This window comes from Hevea brasiliensis, chromosome 2, assembly GCF_030052815.1.
Source record: "Hevea brasiliensis isolate MT/VB/25A 57/8 chromosome 2, ASM3005281v1, whole genome shotgun sequence".
Classification (NCBI taxonomy): domain Eukaryota; kingdom Viridiplantae; phylum Streptophyta; class Magnoliopsida; order Malpighiales; family Euphorbiaceae; genus Hevea; species Hevea brasiliensis.
The window spans coordinates 114,087,957-114,109,667 of NC_079494.1; the positions used below are offsets into that span (position 1 = coordinate 114,087,957).

A 21,711-nucleotide genomic window follows, 5' to 3' on the forward strand; every position below is an offset into this window, starting at 1 on the left:
GCTGCTGTTGCTTTTAGTTTTTCATGGCTTTCCTATAAAAATGTAATGACAACAATTGAGATGAGGTCAATTATTATTGTTCTCATGCTATTAATGGCCATATTATTGGATAGCCAATATTGGTGTTTTAAGATTTAAGAAGTGTAAAACATTTTATAGGAAAGTTGTAGGATGAAATGCAGCTGAACCTGAAATGAAATGTAATTTATTTAAGAGATTGGCCGGGAAGAAAGTTGAAGCTGATAGCTTGTTAAAAATTATTTTAGTAGAGTAGCTTAGCTGGCAGAGGTTAATAGGCATGTGAACTGATGTGCCCAAAGAACACAGGGAAGGATTTGATGAAAATTTTTTACCCATGATGTGGCATATCTTGAACTCAGTTAGTTACAGCTTTACAGCTTAGTCTTGAATATATAGTCTTTGTGACAGAACCGAATTGCTTAAATCAATTCATTCTTCAATACATTTTCTTATCTCTCAAATTAGCTCAGTATTGTTTCATGGTATCAGAGCATATACCTGAGTAGCAATAGGAGATCAATCTCCATTATTGATTGCTTCTATTTGTCTTCCTCACCAAGCTATGATTCTGAGTTTTTTGTTCTTGTTTGTTTCTGATCTTAGCCTTACTTTCTGCTGAAATGGATGAAGTTGGTAGTGCAAGAGCTTTACAGCTTAGCCTTGTATAATATGTCTTTGTAACTGAACTGAGTCACTTCAATCAATTCATTCTTCAATACATTTTCTCTACTCTCAAATTAGCTCAGTATTGTTTCAAAAGTCATGAAAATGTTTTGCATGACAATTCACCTGATGAAGAAACAGAAGTGGCCTTGCACTCATCGGAAGAATATCAAACTCTTCAAGTGATATTGGCCTCTGATGAAACCTTGACCTCAAAAGGATTTTGAGAGAGTTTCAGCTTGGGATTCTGCAAGGTTTGAGAGGTCTTGTTTGCCTAACCATTCTGTAAAAGGCTATTTTGTAGGAATGAATTGACTAAAGCTTAAAATTGGTCAAACTACAAGCTCACAGTTGTTTTTCCCTTTTAACTTATCTATCTTCTGTTGCATGGTCCTTTGAAGCCGATGATTGCCACTGCATTTGTTGAGCTTCAATTTTTCTTTATTGTTTCGAAAGTAAATTTACATATGCCAAGTGCTTGAGATTTAATTAATGTCATAAATCAATTGCTTTTTCATATGAATAATTTTGTTTCTGAATCAAGAATTGTCTTTTGGATCTTGAATTTCTGGGAACTCTTCAGACATCATATATTTCGGAGTACTTAATCTACATTTCTTAGTATCTCACTATTAACATTTTGCATCCACCAAGAGAAACACATTTATTTATTTATTTTTGCGCTTGTATTGCCTTTGAATTGGTGCTCTTGGATATTGATGCACTGACTCACTACAGGTGTAGGTAAGGCTATATAAGTGCTTCACAGATGAGTTGTGGGCTCTACTTGAAGCTTTAAGTTTGCAGTTTCTCATTAAAGTGTATTGTGGGATGTGATTCTTGTTACTTATTATATTATTACTAAGAAAGGTGTTGTCAGTTTCTTTCACTGATGCAGGCTCTAATGTCTTATGCTTCCCTCAAAATTTTTGGAGGTGCTGGTGCTAGCAATTTTTGTCACATTTTGTTAAAGGTTCTATTTTTGATGATTCTTAGGTTCTCTGACTAAAGGTCGCCACAATCCAGTTTAAAATCAGAACCAAAACCAATCAACTCCAGATTGACTATAATCAGACTTGAACTGGCCAGTCCGGTTTTGGTCCAAAACTGAATTTTTCTTTTTAAAAAAAAATTTTAAAATTTAACCCTTAGATTTGATCAAAACTTGATTAAATTGGAATTTGGAATCAAAACCAGAATCAGAGGACCATTTGGTCTGGTTGTAATCCTTTTGGCCCTGGAGCCGAAAATTACCCGTGCAGTTTCAATTTCACCCCAGAACTGGACCATAGCGGCGCCTATCTTGGACTATATGTTCATTTTGAGTCTTCTTGTTGGTCCTTGTGTTATGGAGATCAGCCTACCTTGATATTGATGTCAAAGGAGCTCATAAGTTTTTCTTTCTTTTTGCCAAGTGTTATAAGTTGAGTTTAACTGAAGCAGAATTGCATGTCCTCTCAGGTGCTACGTAAGTCTGACTCGCCCAACCTCTTTCTCTAAATCTCTTCGGTTCACATTTTCCCTTATTACCTTTTCATTAAATTAAGCTGCTCCAATGGGTTTCTGGACTATTGTTTAAATTAGGCTCCCCTCAAGGGTATTATTCGTGCCTGTAGCCTCTTATACAAATGACACAATCATTACTCCATGTGATATAATTGATTGATCTTAAAAAGCAGGTTCATAATTTTTTACACAAGAGGCTTTATATGTTGTTCAATTCAATCATTGATTATTGATATTTCAGTTTTCATAAAGCAATGCTTGTAAGGAGTCCTGTGGAAATCAAGAAACATGTGTCTGCTCCTTACCACACCAGAATATGTGGTGTTTGTAGATAAAAACCTGGTATTGGAGGAAAACTTCCTAACTTGCAAATACCACAAAAGAATTTTCTTCCAGTATTTTGCTTGTTGCAACTGATGGCCTGCAACAAGGAAATGGAAGTACCAGCTGCCAGCTACAAATTGATGAGCCATGTCTTCTACGGCCACAATTGGATAACTCTGTGTATCTAGTCTGCCCTCTGATGATCTACTTGCCTCAATGACTATGTATAATAGGTCTGTTTCTTTTTCCTTACCTTGTAGAACGTTCTGGGATTGATTATTTACCTTTTCTATTGCAACTCCAGATGACTTGTTCAGCAATCTGTTATGTGCCACTAATATCTAGCATGTCACTCTCAGCCTGGCAGTTAACTTATTTTCTTGCACTGGTGTTTATTGTTTAATATTATTAGTTCTCAAGTTGATTAGTGGACGAAGATGTTCTTCTAAAGTTGCGGGAAATAGCAGAACCAAGGTAATACCCATGGATATTACCAACTCTTTTAGCCTTCAAATGCAACTTACACACTTATTGGTCTTATTATACATAGAATAACACTTTTAGACAATAATACTTGTGCCTACTATACATAGACTAACAGTTTGGTTACAAGGAATTGGGGTACTTGGAATGTTGGATCACTTACAGGAAAATTAATGAAGCTTGTGGATACCTTGGAAAGGAGAATGGTGAATATTGCTTGCATTCAGGAGACTAAATGGGTAGGAGAGAAAAGCAAGGAAGTGGGTAATTCAGGGCACAAACTGTGGTTTATCGGAAAGTAGAGAAATAAGAACGGAGTGGGCATAATCATAGATAGGACATTGAAAGACGCTGTAAAAAGAGTAAGAGATAGAATTATACTAGTAAAGCTAGTACTAGAAGGAAAAACAATAAATGTGGTTAGTGCTTATGCCCCACAAATAGGACTAGAGAGTGAGAGTAAACAAATGTTTTGAGAAGATATGGATGATTTAATGCAAAGCATACCGAATGAAGAGAATATTTTCATTGGTAGAGATTTGAATGGACATGTAGGAAGTGATAGGCAAGGCTATGAGAATGTTCATGGAGGTTTTGGTTTTGGTAGTCGAAATGAGGAGGGAAAAAACATCCTGGATTTTGCTATGGCATACGACCTAATACTAGCAAATACCTACTTTATAAAAAGAGAGTCACATTTAGTGACTTTCAAAAGTGGCAACATAGAAGCCAAATTGACTTCCTCTTAACCAGGAAGACAAATAGAACTCTATGCAAGGATTGCAAGGTCATTCCAGGAGAGACTTTAACAAGTCAACATCGGTTAGTGGTCTTGGATGTCAAGTTTAGGAACAATTCAAGTAAGGTCAGAAGAAATAGTGTAGCTCGAACAAAGTGGTGGGAGTTCAAAGGAGTAAAGCAAGTGAAGTTCAAAAATGAGCTTATCGAGCTCGAAGCCTGGAAGCTGAATATGGAGGCCAATGATATGTGGATACAGATGGCATCAAAGATTAGAGAAGTAGCTAGAAAAGTACTTGGAGAGTCTAAAGGACACGGACCACCCTCAAAAGAGAGATAGTGGTGGAATGAGGAAGTGTAACACCACAAATTTTTAAATTTATTATTTTGTGAGTAATATTAATATTTTATTTTATTTTATTTAAATTTTAGGAAATTATTTAAAATTTTTCGGATTTTCGAAATCGGGTTTGATTTCCCGAAAATATAAAACTTTGATCATTTTTAAAAATTAATTTAAAGACCACGTGGCAAAACTAAAAGTATATTTGGATTATACGAATTTTTCTGAGTTTTCTAGAATTTTTTCAGAATTTTTGGACCTCGTTTTCGGTCCCAAGGCAGAGTAAAAATTCAAAATTTTGTATCATGAATTGGACCGGTCAAATCGAACCGGACCGGATCAGACCGGTCGAATCGGACTGGCCTTTTCTTTTCTTTTTCTTCCCTTCCCCGCGCGTCCCGACCTCTCTTCCTCTCTCTCTTGTTTTCTCTCTCCTCCCTCCTCCCAGCGCGCCGCGCGCCTCCCACCTCGACGGCTCGCGTGACCTCCCACCGTCGGTAGGCCTTCCAGCGCCGAAACGACTTCTGTGAAGCGCGGCGAACGCGAGCCGTTTTGGCTTCCCGGCCGAAATCCGGCCACCGATTGGGCCGGATCTTGTGTCAAACACCATCTACACCTCGAGAGCTTTCCATAAACACCAAGAACACCAAAATTCATCGAGCGATTTGCCCAATTTTTGTCCGGGAAGTTTTAGCCCATTTTGACTTTTGGGTTAGATTTCTCGCAAACCGTGAACCCCACGAGAAAACCGAGAGTACCAGAGCGCTCCACTCGTCGAGAGCTTCGCGGCAATATAAATTTCAAAATTTTTCGACACCGTTTTTCGATGGGTCCCACAAAACTTTATAGTGTTTTTCCGAGCATTAAATGAGCTTAGAAAATTCCGTAAAAATTATATACCAACCCCTGTGTTGTGGGCTTCGTGTAGGTACCTTCAATTCGCGGAAATTCGACGGTTGTCCGGGTCTGTGAAATTCCGGCCATACAGACTGGCTACCGAAAAAGTCTTGGAATTGGATCGAGATTTTGGCTACCCCACCGTTGTCAGACGTCCCGAGCGCATCTTCAGAGTCGGAATCGACATAGGTAAATCCGAACCTTGCTTTTTCATAATTTTCTAGTACTTGAATTGGATTAAAAATCCATAAAATATTTGTGGTAGTTCAGAAAATTATGATTCTTTTTGAATTAGCTTAGTAATATTGCTAAGGACCGTGGGGTAAAGTTTTAGAATTTTTAGAGCTTATTTGGGTAGTTTTTGCAAAAATGGCCAATTATAAGGACTAAACTGTAATTTTACATCGTGTGATTGATGACTATTTGGATGGGCCCAGGAGGGGCTATGTGATGTGATTGAGTTGTGGATATATGGTTTGTGGATGTAGAAGTGTGTTTTAAGCCTTTTTGCAGGTTGGGTAGCTCCTAGGTGTAGGAGAGACTCTGCCGGATTTTCTGCACGACTTAGGACATCTTTGGTCTTTTTCTTAGTTTGTATTGAGTCAAATATACTAAATAATTATAATAAAAATTGTCAAGTGAGCCGGGACAGCCTTCCTCCTCCGCCCAGTCGCTACAGTAACTGCGGTTAAGTCTGTGAGTAAAATATTAATTTTAATTGTAATTTCGATATTATTATATGTTCAAGCATGCCTATGCATCACTTATAAATATGTATCTATGTAGTTAAACACTAGGCACGTTTTATGTTGCATTTATAATTTTTAAAGTGCCATGGATGTTGTTGTGGTAATTTGGAGCAGTGTACGTGAGTTGGCGTGCGTGTGGTGTGGTGTTGGCTATGGACAAGACGGGTAGACACGACTTGGGATCTTCGCTGAGACTCGGTCCTTCGGGGTAGACTCGGCTTAAGTTCTTCGCTAGGACCTCGATTTGGTTTATTAAGCGAAAGTCCGGCTTGAGTTTTTCGCTGGCACAGGTTGGATTAAGAGGGCTGTATAGGGGATCAGCTCCCATATATATATTGTTTGACATATCGGGTGTGTGAGTGCTCCAAATTGCCTTTTTGATGTGATTTGTATGAAATTATGGTGATGTTGCATTTCACTCTACATGGTGCATTAGCTTTAGATAGCTATAGAGATTATGGTTAAAATTGATATTTTACTCTCTGAGTCGAACGCTCATTCCTATTCATTTATTTTCCAGGCTACAGGAGGATTATTGTTATGGTTAACCTGCTTTTCTTCTTCGCAGGTCGTTTATTAATATTTGTATAATTCTATTAACTCCTAGAATTTTCGCATGTGTTAGAAATATTTATTTGATTTGGGTCTGTAATATAATTACCATGTTGGACCTGTAAACTTATTTTATGCATGTATGTTGGACTGGATGAGAGAGCTGAGCTCCCATTTATTTTTGTGATATTTGAGTATGTGGAGGGTGAGCTGAGCTCCCCATTTTATAGTCGGACTCTGTCTGGTTGAATTCTTGAAATTGGGCCCAAATGGGCCTTAGATTTGGGTCGAGGAATAGTTAGGCTTACTACGGGCCTCGGGGGCTTTAGGCTGGCCCAGGTCCTAGTGCCGGTCCGGCCCATAGGTTGGGTCGTGACAGGAAGTACAAAAGGCAGTGAAGAGAAAAAGGGAATGGTATAAGAAATTACCTAAATGTGATAATAATGAGGCATATGAACAGTACAAGATAGCAAAGAAAGAGGCAAAAAAGGCAGTTAATCAAGCAAGAGCACAGGCCTTTGAAAAGTTATATGAGAAACTTGGAACTAAAAAAGGGGAGAAAGATATTTATAGATTAGTAAGGAGGAGAGAAAGGAAATGTCAAGATCTCAATCAAGTTAAGTGCATTAAGGATAAAGAAGGAAAAGTGTTGGTGAAAGATGAGGACATTAAAGAAAGATGGAGAAATTATTTTAATGATCTCTTTAATAATAGTCAAAATGGTAATAGCGTGAATATAGACTATAGAACGATAAAAAAGAATGTGAATTATGCTAGAAGGATTAGATCTTTAGAAGTAAATGAAGCACTTAAAAGAATGAAAGTGGGTAAAGCCTGTGGACCCGATGGAATACCAATTGAAGTGTGGAAGTGTTTGGGAGATATGGGAGTGGCATAGTTAACTAAATTATTTAATAAGACTCTAAAATCAAAGAAAATGCCCGATGAATGGAGAATGAGTATTTTAGTACCTATTTTTAAAAATAAGGGAGACATACAGAGTTGCTCGAACTATAGGAGAATTAAACTCATGAGCCATACTATGAAGTTGTGGGAGAGAGTTGTGGAGCATCGACTACGTCATGATACTTCTATCTCTTTCAATCAATTTGGCTTCATGCCCAGTCGTTCAACTATGGAAGCGATCTTTCTCATTAGAAGCTTGATGAAGAAATATAGAGATGTGAAGAAAGATCTACACATGATTTTTATTGATTTGGATAAGGCTTATGATAGTGTTCCAAGAGATGTCCTATGGAGTGTGTTAGAACAAAAGAGGGTATCTATTAGGTACATACAAGTGTTGAAAGATATGTATGAAGGAGCAACTACTATTGTGCGCACAGTGGGAGGGGACACAAGAAATTTTTCGGTCTCAATTGGATTACACTAAGGATCAGCTATAAGTCCTTACCTTTTTACATTAGTTTTAAATGAATTGACGAAATATATACAAGAGAGTATTCCTTGGTGCATGATGTTTGCGGATGATATTGTTCTGATAGATGAGACGCAAGGAGTCAATAGAAAGCTAGACCTTTGGAGAAGTACTCTAGAGTCAAAGGGCTTTAAGTTAAGTAGAACGAAGACAGAATACATGCATTGCAAGTTCAGTGAAGGCCAAACTGGTGATAGGGAAGGAGTTAGTTTGGATGGAGTGATATTGTCCCAAAGTAATCACTTTAAATATCTCGGCTCAGTCCTTCAAGTAGATGGGGGATGTGAGGAGGATGTTAGTCATAGGATTAAAGCCGGATGGTTGAAGTGGAGACGTGCCACGGGAGTTTTATGTGATCGCAAGATTCTCAATAAGTTGAAAGGAAAATTTTACCGTACAGCCATACGACCGGCTATGTTATATGGTAGTGAGTGTTAGGCATTGAAGGAGTCGTATGCGTCTAAGATAAGAGTTGCAGAGATGAGAATGTTAAGGTGGATGAGTGGCCATACTAGACTAGATAAAGTCCGTAATGAGAGTATTAGAAAAAAGGTAGAAGTGGTACCAATTGAGGATAAGTTGAGAGAAGGGAGATTGAGGTGGTTTGGTCATGTGAAGCGTAGACATACGGAGGCTCCAGTTAGACAAGTGGAGCACATTAGGTTAGCGGATAGAAAGAAAAAAAAGAGTAGACATAAATTGACTTGGAGGAGAGTAATACAACATGACCTAGAAGCATTATAAATTTCTGAGGATTTAACCCAAAATCGTTTAGAGTGGAGAAAGCGAATCCATATAGCCGACCCCAAATTTTTGGGATAAAGGTTAGTTGAGTTGAGTTGATAACACCCCAAAATTTTAAATTTTATTATTTTATGAGCATTTTTGATATTTTAATTTTATTTAAATTTTAAGAAATTATTTGAGATTTTTCGGATTTTAAAAATCAGGTTCGATTTTCCGAAAATATAAACTTTGATGATTTTTAAAAATTAATTTAAAGACCACGTGGCAAAACTAAAAATATATTTGGAGTCTACGAATTTTTCTGAGTTTTCTAGAATTTTTTCAGAATTTTTGGACCTCGTTTTCGGTCCCGAGGCAGAGTAAAAATTTAAAATTTTGTATCCTGAATCGGACCGGCCGAATCGAACCGGACCGGCCTTTTCTTTTTTTTCCTTCTTCCTCCCGTGCGCGTCTGACCTCCTCCCCTTCTCTCTCTCTTTTCTCTCTCCTCCCTCCTCCCCTTGCCGCGCCGCCACCTCCCCTGCCTCCCCACCTCGCCGGCGCCCCACCTCAGCCCTCCCCCACGGCCGGCCGCCGCCTGGAACGCCGGAAAACGGCTCCAGAAGCAACGCGCAGCGCGCGCGCGACCGTTCACCTTCCCGGCCAAAATCCGGCCGATCCGGCCACCAATCGGACCGGGTCTTGTGTCTAAACTCATCTACTCGTCGAGAGCTTTCCATAGACACCAAGAACACCGAAATCCATCTAGCGGTTTGTCCAATTTTTGCCCGGGAAGTTTTAGCCCATTTTGACTTTTGGGCTAGATTTCTCACAAACCGTAAACCCCACGAGAAAATCGAGAGTACCAGAGCGCTCCACTCGTCGAGAGCTTCGCGGCGACATAAATTTCGAATTTTTCCGACACCGTTTTTCGGTGGGTCCCACGGAACTTCGCAATGTTTTTCCGAGCATTTAATGAGCTTAGAAAATTTTGAAAAATTTATGTGCTAACCCCCGTGTTATGGGCTTCGTGTAGGTATCCTCAATTAGCGGAAATTCGACAGTTGTCTAGGTCTGTGAATTTCCGGCCAGACAGACCCGTTACCGGAAAAGTCTCCGAATTGGATCGAGGTTTTGGCTATCCCCCCATTGTCAGACGTCCCGAGCGCGTTCCCGAAGTCGGAATCGGCAAAGGTAAACCCAAACCTTGCTTTTTCGTAATTTTCTAGTGCTTAAATAGGATTAAAAATCCATAAAATATTCGTGGTAGCTTAGAAAATTATGATTCTTTTTGCAATAGCTTAGTAATATTGCTAAGGACCGCGGGGCAAAGTTTTAGAATTTTTAGAGCTTATTTGGGCAGTTTTTGCAAAAATGGTCAATTATAAGGACTAAATTGAAATTTTACATATTGTGATGGATGATTGATTTGATGGGCCCAGGAGGGGCTGTGTGATGTGATTGAGTTGTGGATATATGGGTTGCGAATATAGAAGTGTGTTTTGAGCCCTTTTGCAGGTTGGGTAGGTCTTAGGTATAGGGGAGACTCTGCCGGATTTTCAGCACGACTTAGGACGTATTTGGTCTTTTCTTGATTTGTATTGAGTCATTTGTATTAAATAAATGTAATGTAATTGTCAGGTGAGCCGGGACAGCCTTCTTCCTCCGCCCAGCCGCCACAGTGACCGTTGTCAAGTCTGTGAGTAAAATATTAATTTTAATTGTAATTTCGATATTATTATATGTTCAAGCATGCCCATGCATCACTTATATGCATATATTTATGTAGTTAAACTCTAGGCACGATTTATGTTGCATTCATAACTGTTAGCGTGCCATGGATGTTGTTGTGGTAATTTGGAGCAGTGTACGTGCGTTGGCGTGCGTGTGATGTGGTGTGGACTATGGATAGGACGGATAGACACGGCTTGAGATCTTCGCTGGGACCCGGTCCTTCGGGGTAGACACGGCTTGAGTTCTTCGCTGGGACCCCGATTTGGTTATTAAGTGGAAGTCGAAAGTGAGTTCTTGGCACCAGGTTGGATTTAAGAAAGCTGTATAGGGGATCAGCTCCCATATATTATGATTGATATTACAGGGTGCGTGAGTGCTCCAAATTACCTTTTTGATGTTATGACGTGAAAATGTTGTTGATGTTGCATTTCACTCCACAGGTTGCATTAGTTCTAGATAGTTATAGAGATTATGGTTAAAATTGATATTTTACTCTCTGAGTCGAACGCTCACTCCTGTTCAATATTTTTTTCAGGCTACAGGAGGATTTTATTGTGGTTAACCTGCTTTTCTCCTTCGCAGGTTGTTTTATCAATATTTGTGTAATTTTATTTACTCCTGGAATTTCCGCATGTGTTAGAGGTATTTAAATGATTCGGGTCTGTAATATAAATTGTCATGTGGACCTGTAAAATTATTATATGCATGTTTGATGGATTGGATGAGGGAGCTGAGCTCCCATTTATTTTTTTGATGCTGATATGAGTATGTGGAGGGTGAGCTGAGCTCCCCAATTGATGATATATTTTGTTTACAGGTCGGGTGAGTCAAAAACTCCCCGTTGAAAGGTCCACTTTATGGTTGGACTCTGTCCGGTTGGTTTCTTGAATTTGGGCCCAAATGGGCCTTATAGTTGGGTTAAGAAATAGTTAGGCTTACTACGGGCCTCGGGGGCTTTAGGCTGGCCCAGGTCCTAGTGCCGGTCCGGCCCATAGGTTGGGTCGTGACAGTTGAGTTGTCCAATAATGTGGATATGTAAATTAGTCATTGAAGCTATTTTTGTCATTCCTCTTGCTCTCATTATTTGCATTTCTTGTCATCAAAAATTCCAAGGAATTCAATAAGAGAGAGCTTTATTATTGGTATGGTCATGCCCAATAACCAAATCACATCTTGATACATTTTATCCCTGCTTTAGTTAAATTGTGCAACAGGAAATTTTTTTTTTTAATAATAAAAAAGGAACTGGGAGGGATACTAGTTATTTTGTACCAGGGTTTCAGGTTTCAGGAAAGGCTGTATAGCGTATCAAAAAGATATAGGAGGATTCATTTACAGTCGAGAAGTCAAGATTTTTAATATCTTGCTTGCCAAAGAACTCTTTGCATCTCATTCCCCTTCCCTTAGTACTAGGAGGCGTGTGCTACAATATAATTCACACATTAGATTATTGCAGTTACAAAGCACGGACAAGGAAGCAGCGAAAACTGGAATGGTAATCTCCATTCTGTGGATTTTTGTCAACATTTTTCCCATATTGTATTTGTACGCATGCAACTTTCTTTGCTGATGCTCATGTAATAGGGTGACTACCGGTTAAACTGATGCCGTGTGTTGGGGCGCAGCTCAGGGACAGGGACCTTTTCACTTGCTGCACTAGCAATCCGTGACACTTTCAATCTTCAATTGATCACGGGCTTCACAGATAATTTTTGCTAAATTTCAATACAAATTCGGCCCAAAAGTACAAATGATAATTAGGTGCTGAAAGCTCAAAAAAAAAAAAAAAAACACTCCAATCTGTATTCATCCAGAAAAGTAAAGAATAAAGATGATAAGTGCAAACAACACATAAACTTACACAATCTTGCAAGTGGCAATAAATTGAACACTCCCCCCTTGGGTCTCTTCTTCTTTCCGTAGCGGCTTCAGATCTGAATCCTTTAAGATTTAGGGGTTTCTCTTGTAGCTTTTTAGCCAGCGAGAGTCCCATTAACTCTCATTTCATTATCTTTTCTTGTCTTTATCCTCCTATTCTTTTCTTTTTTTTGGGTTCTAGTCTTTAGCTTCAAGGTGGTTTAGCTGTTACTCTATGCCATTTTCATGGTGGTTTCTTTTATGTTATGGATTTTTGGCTCTATAGTTTGGAGTTTTGCTGCTTGTGAGGGACATCTGCATCTTTTTATTTGGAATGTTTGACATGGCCTATCCAAATATCAAGATTTTTTTCCTTTTCTCCTAATTAAAAACTAAAATAAATTAATTAAAAAGCCATTTAAGTCCTTTATTCTTCCTTTTCTCCATTTCGTGTCGTGTTTCTCTCCTGAAAAACAGAGTTGCAACCCTACCTTTCTTCTTCTCTGAAAGGACATCAAGTGTTTTATAATATTAGTTTAATTCGAGCTATAAATTAATATGTCTTCCATTAGAGATAATGAACTCCCTCCTATATGGAGCCAAAATGTATTATCTGCATCTTATTGTCATTATGGTGTAAGAGCTTCCCTATATATCTCGTGGACTTGGAGAAATTCAGGATGCAAATTTTATTGATGTGCAGGTTGAGAGGTAAATATAATGTGTTTAGTGGTTGATTTATGCTAATTTATGATGTTATTAATATTTAATATGGTTAGGATAATGACTGTGATGGAAAATAATATTCATGTCAATAGTTCTGTTAGTATTTAACAGCAGAAAAGTGCAAATTTCAGGTTTTATTTTATCCCTTATAAGTTGAATTTTCATTTAGTGCATAAGCCAATTCAGCTATTTCAGGGTTTAATTCATCGTTCATGTAAGAATTGCTCTATTGAGCATTGATAATTACAACATTTATAATTAATAAAATTACAATACATTAAAATAATAATTAAAATATAAAAAATAAATTAATGAGATTCATCAAGCTGAGACATGTATATTTCTTCAAGGAAATTTAAACCATCTACAGTAAGTAATATCATTGACTCTATGCAATGGACATTTTTTTATTGATTTGTCTCTTTAAAATACAATAGCTTGATAATTTTATTGTATGGTTTCATTTAAAAAATATAATTTTTAAATTTAAAATTCTATATATATATATACTAACTTAGTGTTGCGAGTGAAATGAGAGAACATGCAGCCATCTATTTAAATAGGAAATTTTAGTTCCTTGATTATGTTAAGTTAAAAAAAATTAATAATAACATAAATAAATAACTTAAGTGGCTTTAATTGATTATGTTCAATACTTGTTTAGAATTGCGTTTAAAGATCTAAAATTATTAAAAAGAAAATTATTTTAAATGTTGTTGAAAAAAATTATTTTATTTTTTTAATATTTTTATTATTAAAATTTATTTAATTTAATTTTAAATTATTTTTTAATACTTTCTAAATAATATATCTAAAAATATAATTTTTTCAATAATAATTTTAACAATAATACCAAATGAGTCATCAGCAGCGGTTGCATTTTCTTTCTTCTGACTGATTGGTTACAAAATCAGTCAGTTACTTTAGCTTTATTGATGGGTCTAGTTAAACCCATATAAAATTTTTGCAATGGTGCGGTTACCAATCCACACCACCTATAAGAAATCAAAAAACCATATTACTTTCCCTTGTACGTACCCACCCACCCTCTCCTCCTCCTGACTCCTGTCTATCTACTACACCCACAGGAAAAAAACCAGGCAAGCACTAGATGAACTGCACTCTTTCCTGTCCAAAAAACCATAACAAAACTTGGGTTCTGGTTTAATTGTTGAACTAATTACTACCTTTTAATCAACCCATGTTAGGGATGAGATGGTTGAACTACTACAGTTTTGCTTTGATAGCCCTTCTTCTGCTTGTCTTTCAGGTACATGGAAATTGCGAGGATCTATCCCAAGTATGCAGCGGTAATAATGGTAGTATTTTCGCTAGAACAAATGGAATCCATTTCGTAATGAACAACAAGCCTCTCTACTTAAATGGCTTCAATGCATATTGGATGATGTACATGGCATCTGATCCTTCTACAAGGACTAAGGTCACATCTGCATTCCAGCAAGCCTCCAAGAATGGCATGAATATTGCTAGAACTTGGGCGTTTAGTGATGGTGGTTCTGATAGACCTCTCCAGATTTCTCCGGGTTTCTACAACGAGGACATGTTCAAGGTAAATGCGTTTAAGCTTTGTTCTTATAGTCAGTCGATCACATGGGAATTTGTATAATGTACACACATGCATGTTTTTCAGGGATTGGACTTTGTGATCTCAGAAGCTGGAAAACATGGAATTTTTTTGATCCTAAGCTTAGTGAATAACTTCGAAGATTTTGGGGGTAGACATCAGTATGTTGAGTGGGCAAGGGAACGTGGCCTGCAATTGAGTAACGATGATGACTTTTACACAAATCCTGTGGTCAAAACATTCTATAAAAACCATGTAAAGGTACTGAAATAATTAATTTGCTAATTGGTTGGGTTTTAATTTCATGAGCAGGCTAGTGGGATAGAACTCAATTTGATGATATTAAATTGATTAATTAATGTATGCCTTGTAAAACTTTTAGCAAAACCATCACGAAGTTCTTGAGCATTTATCATCAGTATTACGGTTCTCTTGATTTCATGATCAGCAATTTGCACGACTATATTATCAACTCGTGCACAAAAAAGTAAAGAAGCTAAGCTTTTGACCGTTTGTTAATAAATTTGTTTCCTATTGCCTTAATAATTTGTCCCATAATTTCTTCAGTATATGGAATAATTGATTTTATATATATGTTCATGCAGGCTGTGCTCACAAGAGTTAACTCAATTACAGGGTTGACATATAAAGATGATCCGACCATTTTTGCTTGGGAATTGATAAATGAACCTCGTTCCAATGACTCCTCTGGATCACAAATTCAGGTTTTTCCTCTCTTTCTACTCGTGGATGTTTCTTATTACTAAATTACGTGGTATATTTTAACTTTAACTTTTTTTTTTTAAGAAAAGAGCTACCTCAATTTAAATCTAATTGTAATTAAAAATTATCATATTATTTACCAATCAGGGATAGTCTATCTTCCTGTGCAAATGAAGAGTTAAAAATAGTAATAAATTTAATCAGAATCGATTATTATTTTAAAAAGAGTTTTATTGAGAAGAGCATTAAAAAATATTGTCAGAACATATAGAGATTTTGTTTTTCTTACGCTTGTTCAGTACTTTAGTGAAAGTCTTGATAATCATCAATATAATGAATTAATGATAATTTAAAAAGCAAATTTTATTTAATTAAAGTAATAATTATCAATAGCTATATTTGTAATTAATTTATTGAATAAAAAAAATAGAAAACATTAAAGAAAAAGTAAAAAAAATTTATGAAAATGGTTAGAAATTGCATAAGAAAAAAAAAGGGAAATACATGCCTACGTTCCAGAAACAATGTTATGGCCGAAGAATTAAAATAATTTCAAATATAAATACTTTATTATAAAAAAAGCCATGGAATTCAAAAGAACAAATTATGAAGTCTGACCTGACTTGATTTGCTCTATTGATTAAAAACATATTACTTACTTCAAAATTTTAATTCTCACCCCTAATTTCCTATTAGGAAAATCATAACAAAAATAATGGAACTCGGTTGTGTATAGATTAGACAGGGATAAGGAAGAAAAATCCTTATCAACTGCAAGAATTTCTTGCAGGACTGGGTCAAAGAAATGGCGTCCCACGTTAAATCCGTAGATAGCTGCCATCTACTGGAGATTGGGCTTGAAGGGTTTTATGGGGAGTCGATGAAGCAGTTCAATCCTGGTAATTTCCTTGTTGGGACTGATTTCATCTCCAACAATCAAGTCCCAGAGATTGATTTTACCACCATTCATCTCTACCCTGAGCAATGGTAATCTCTTTTATCATTAACACACTCACCCTACAATCATTTAGAAGCTAATAATTTTCATGTGTCCCGAGATTAATGCGTTCATGGCAGGTTGCCAAATTCAAGCGAAGAGGAGCAGGCTGCTTTTGTAGACAGATGGGTCAAAGACCATATCCAAGACTCCAATTCAGTGCTGCACAAACCACTTATTATTGGGGAATTCGGAAGGTCTTCCAGGATTCCTGGATACAGCTTACAGAAAAGGGACAGCTATTTTGTGGAGATATATAATGCCATATACAACAGTGTTATAAGTGGGGGCCCATTTAATGGTGGTCTCTTTTGGCAACTCATGGCCCAAGGAATGGACAGCTGGGGAGATGGCTACCAAGTAGTCTTGGAGGAGAGCCCCTCTACGGCCAGTGTGATTGCTGAACAGTCTCACAGACTATCATCTATTAAATGAAAAAATTAAAAAGAAAATACTTCTGATATACACATGTAGGAATCACAAAATAAATTTGTATCCCTGTATTGGTTTCCATCCACAGGAAGAGAAAAGTTGCTACTCTATTCTGAATTTCTGATGCTCCAATTTTGCCTTCGCTTGTTTTTTTTTTTTAAAAAAAAAAAGAAAAGAAACTGTACGATCGTCCCGTCGTTTATTACAGAATTTTTCAACACCATTGTCATTCCTGATCTGATATAGAATGCCTCAGATGGTCTTTCTGCATCTTCCATATGCTGCAGTTCAAGCCAAAAGGGAAGAACATGTTTAGTTTAATATTCTTGTCACACTCTTGTATTATTAACAAAGATGAATTTAGCTGAAAATATTTGGTTGTGAAATGCCATCTCCTACTATTTCAGTGTCAACCTGCATCTCTCCTCTTCCGAAGAATGACTAAAGAAAGTTGGGGTGGAAAAAACTACTAGACAGCTATACATTAATACTTGCATCCTTGTTTGCTATGACCACATTCTTCCCAATTCTTGCATTCTTGTCAATTATGCAATTCCTGCGCGATTAAGATAACTCATTATATGCAACTCATCAAGGATTAAATTCAGAACTTTTGCATGATAAAGATATGTTGGAGAGCTGAGATTTTTTCTATGATTGTACTATGCTTATGTAATGTCTTTAGTTACAAAGGAGAGATTCTCCATGTATTTAGCAACAGATTTAGGATGCTTATCTAGTGATAGGTAGCTTAGTTGTTGACTAGGAAATGCTATTCTCTCTATAAAAGAGAGGTTGCTGCTGTAACAAAAGTGAGAGAGAAAAGATTGTTGGAGAGGGGAGGTATTATAAGAAAATACTTGCAAGAAATAAGTGTTGAAAATGAAGAAGAAAAATTCTGTTTTATGCTTCATGTTTTGAGGTTTTTGTTCTTGTTCTTTCTTCGTTTATCTCCTCTCCATCTCCAACAAGATAAAGATAACAGGAAGGAGAAGAGTCATACTGCGTGTGAGATGGAATATATATTACAGATTTATATGTCAATAAGCAAATGAATGTTGATTTATTGTAGAAGATATTTCATGACAATAGGTGAATAAATCTTCAGACGTTTAGCAGGTGTACTTCACCAAAAATTGAAGATTTAGATGGTGCAATTGGAAAGGATTTTCAGGACTAGGTGCATGATTTTTGTATGAGATGCCTTGCTATGCAGCTTACAGCTGGTTTAGCCCTTCCATTAGTAAGAGGAAGAACTTGTCCCAGCTCCACCACCTAATATAATAGAGGCAACAGTCTTTGGGTCTGCTTCTGGTTTTTCAAGCATTGGTGCCTGTAAATTCTACATTGCGATCTCACAAGAGTATGGATTAGAGGCACCTATCTAAATAACATGAACTTCAAATTTAAAAGCTTATAAGCAAATTGAAGCTACCATAAAATCTTTAGTAACATCAGCAAGGACAGAAGTTGTCAAGAACCCTCTGGTAGTATTACTCATTTTCCTGGAGGAGCTGACCTAATTGAACACCAGAAACAGAACTATTCGAATACCCAATGCCCACTTTTTGTGTGACAAATGGGGACGAAAGAAACATGTAGTAAATCAGCCACCGCCATTTTGGTTTTGATTGTACCAGGATAGAACAATTCATCAAGAATTTTCTACTTTAAGCACTGTAGCTGCTTTTCTATGCTCTTTGGACTACAAAACAAATTCGAAGTAAAAAAATAAGCATTTGAAATCAGATAACTTGTATAAATAAACTTCTGGGGTCAACAGGGATTTGAGAAGTGAAAATCCATTTCCAAACAAAAACTAGGATAAAAAGGCATTCAGTCTCGGACGTAACTTTAATTTATTAAAATAAAATTTTTAGAAAAATTTAGCAACAAGAGGTTTACAAGTTTATTTTATTTTATTTTTAATTAATTAATACTAAATTAATATTTGATCAAAATGAATATATAAATTATTATTTATTTTTTATTTTTTATTTTTATATAAAAATAAAATATTGACAAATACCATATATTGATAAACTATTATTTTAGAATTTAATATTTATTATTATATTATTATTTTTTAAGTTTTATAATTAAATTTTAATTAATAATAAATAATATATGTAATTAATAATTTTATTAAAAAACTTAGTTAAAATATTTTATTGATAATAATTATTAATCAATTTAATTAGATAGGTGAAAAATAGAAAAAGATGGTAAAAAGGTAATTTTATTATTTTTAATTAGAAAAATTACTATTGTAAGTTATGCAAGTTTTTTTTTGGACAAAAATAAATAAATAACTAAGTAATTTAGAGACAGTAGATGTAATTTTCCCCAGACTAAGAGAAATGGGTCATGATTGAGGGATCAAGTGGATTCATAATTAATATGGATCAAAGGGTTTTCGTAACATAAAATGTTATACTTTATTTACTCTTTCCACTTTCATTACTTTCCCTCCAACTACATCCTTTTTTTCAGCAAATAGTAATAAATTATACTTTCATATTATATCTATTGATCATATACATTTTGAGTCAATTGAATCGACTGACCATATATATTTTGAGTCAATTGTGACAATTATTATTAGCCCTTAATTAAGTAAATTGAATTAATTGATTATGTAATATGTCACATTATGTTAATTGACCATATATATTTTGAGTCAATTAAATCAATTGAATCAACACATAATATATATTTTGAGTCAATTGTGACAATTATTATTTAAATGATTTAATTAAATATATATTTTAGTTAATTGAATCAGTTGAGTATGCGATATGTCACATTATTCATGGATAATTGAATCAATTATAACAATTGACATTTAAATGATTCAATTGAATATATATTTCAGCCAACTGAATCAATTAAATATGTGACATATTAGATTGATCATATATTTTAGTGAATTAATATTTTAATTAAGTCAAATGATTAAAAATATATAATTTATTTATATGAAATATATTTTTTAATTAAGCCAATTGAATTCATTTGAAATTATAATATTAATTAATAATTTATTATTATAATATATGCATTAATCGAAATCGATTTATACTGTTAGTTTAATTGAGTTAATTTAATCAACTAAAATTCAGATTGATCATTTGTTTAGTTATAATAAAGTAATATATATTGTACTTTTTTAATATTAATTTACACATTAAAATAAAAAATAAATAAAAATAAATTATTTATTTTTATTTTTATTTTTAAGTTTTTTTTAATTTACATAAATATTTTTTTTTTCTAAATGTGTGAACCTAATTAAAAAAATGAAAGAAAAAAGGAAAGAGAAAAAGTAAATGAAATTTTAATTTGTATTGAAATTTGTAATTATAATAAATACAACAGATATAATTTAAAATTAAATTTTTAAATCTCTATATTTTTTCATAAAAATAGTCTAAAGGATATTTTAGTAAAATGACATAATTTTTATATACAAAATAATTTTACTATTTCTATTGTTCTATATTTAATGCGGATCTACTTGATCCTTCAAACTTTTTCCCTAAGAGAAATTACCTATCAATAAACAAGAAAATCCCAAGATTAAACAATGAAGAACAGTCATTACAATGCAATAAAATTTAAAAATGGAGACTAAATTAAAACAAAAACACTTGAAAAAAAAAATCTCATGGGACAAGTAAATTATCGAGATTCGCAGCAGCTCACAATAAAGCCTCCAGAGTTCGCTGCACGTTTAAAAACGTGCATATGTTTCCCTCTTCTTGGGCTTTCTCAACAATTTCAACTACTGTAACTGCATTTGTATTGTCCAAGCAAATCTTTCTTCGGTTTTCCATAAAATACTGCGCTTTTCACACTCCATCAATCTCCGTGAAAACATGAAAAGAAAATGGCAATTAGAAGATATTGATCGCTCATTGATGCTTGGAAGTTGGAATGACGTTCAAGGAAGAGGGATTGATGACTAGCAACTATTTGGAATCAAGTTTCATAATTAGAAATATTCAAACTTGAACTTGATATAATATTTTAAAGAAAGTAGTAAAAAAAGGGGTTGTTTATGGTTAGTTTGAATTTTCAAACTTGAACCTGATCGTTGTGAGACCCAAAAAAGATGGTTATTTTGTTTAGCACAAAGATTCAGAATTTCTGCTATATTTTATTCAATGCTTTTATTGTTCGTGCAAGAATACCTTTTATTGTTGTTTATAATGAAACATATGAAATCTATCATTGTCAATGGTCCAAGCTATACATTTGTATTCTATCATTTCCCTATAATTTAAAAATCAATTTAGCACTAATAAATACACATCTCTAACCACTTCATTTTCATTCCTAAATTTTTGATACATATTTTATTTTAATTATTATATTGAATTTATAATTTAAACCTTTAATAAATTATAAAATTAATCTATATCGAAAAATAAGGATACATTTAATAAGAACGCTTCAACTGTCCGAACAGTGATGACCCAAACAAGAAAACGACTTCACTTGTTGAGAATAGTTAGTGACATGACTCCAATTGCTTAACCATATAACTAAAATGTTATTGTTTGTCCTTTAAGAAAAAATGTTACTATTTGGAGATTGCATTGATTTTATCCTAAAACTGTCACCTGAGGATAAAATTTAATATTCATCATTCTTTTTATGATATGAACAGTTAAGCATCATGAATCACTGAAAAACAAACTTAATATGGCCAAGAAACAAGCTTAGTGTGAGATTAATAAATTCCCAGACACCGATTTTCAAATGTAAGTTCTACTTAAATGGCCTATCCTCACATGAATAAACCTCAGTGACTTGTATTACGGAACAATTTACATCAATTGTTATCAGAATCAGCTCCATCTTGCAAGATCCGACACTCTGAGTGATAGCTCATGGAGTGGTGGTCTAGACCCACTGTGTAAGGATAGGCGGCCCGTGTGTAGGGTGTTAGCCACAACTAATGTGATCATGACCAACATGGCCATGACCAATAAGGACATTGGTTCTCCAAACATGATGGAGTATTGTTATGATATTGTTACAATCCTTCATCATTAAGGAACAACCTTGATGAGAAGATAATAAATCCCTAAGCACCCTCCCCTTGCAAATCGATTTTCAAGAATGAGTTTTACTTAGGTGGCCTCCTTACTTAGTACAACCTTAGCGATAGAGGGCCAGCTTGCATTCTAAATCCCTCTGACCTTAAATACC

At 35.1% G+C, this 21,711-nt stretch overlaps 1 protein-coding gene across 1 annotated transcript; it reads left to right on the top strand.

Annotated features, from left to right (window-relative positions):
• The first annotated feature begins 13,460 nt into the window (after window positions 1-13,460).
• On the top strand, window positions 13,461-16,611 carry LOC110661695 (mannan endo-1,4-beta-mannosidase 4). The gene is made up of 5 exons (XM_021820399.2): window positions 13,461-14,327; window positions 14,409-14,603; window positions 14,948-15,067; window positions 15,856-16,052; window positions 16,143-16,611. Exons 1-5 carry the CDS (start codon window positions 13,959-13,961, stop codon window positions 16,495-16,497), a joined length of 1,236 nt encoding a protein of 411 aa, XP_021676091.2. The 5' UTR covers window positions 13,461-13,958; the 3' UTR covers window positions 16,498-16,611.
• The last annotated feature ends 5,100 nt before the right edge of the window (window positions 16,612-21,711 follow it).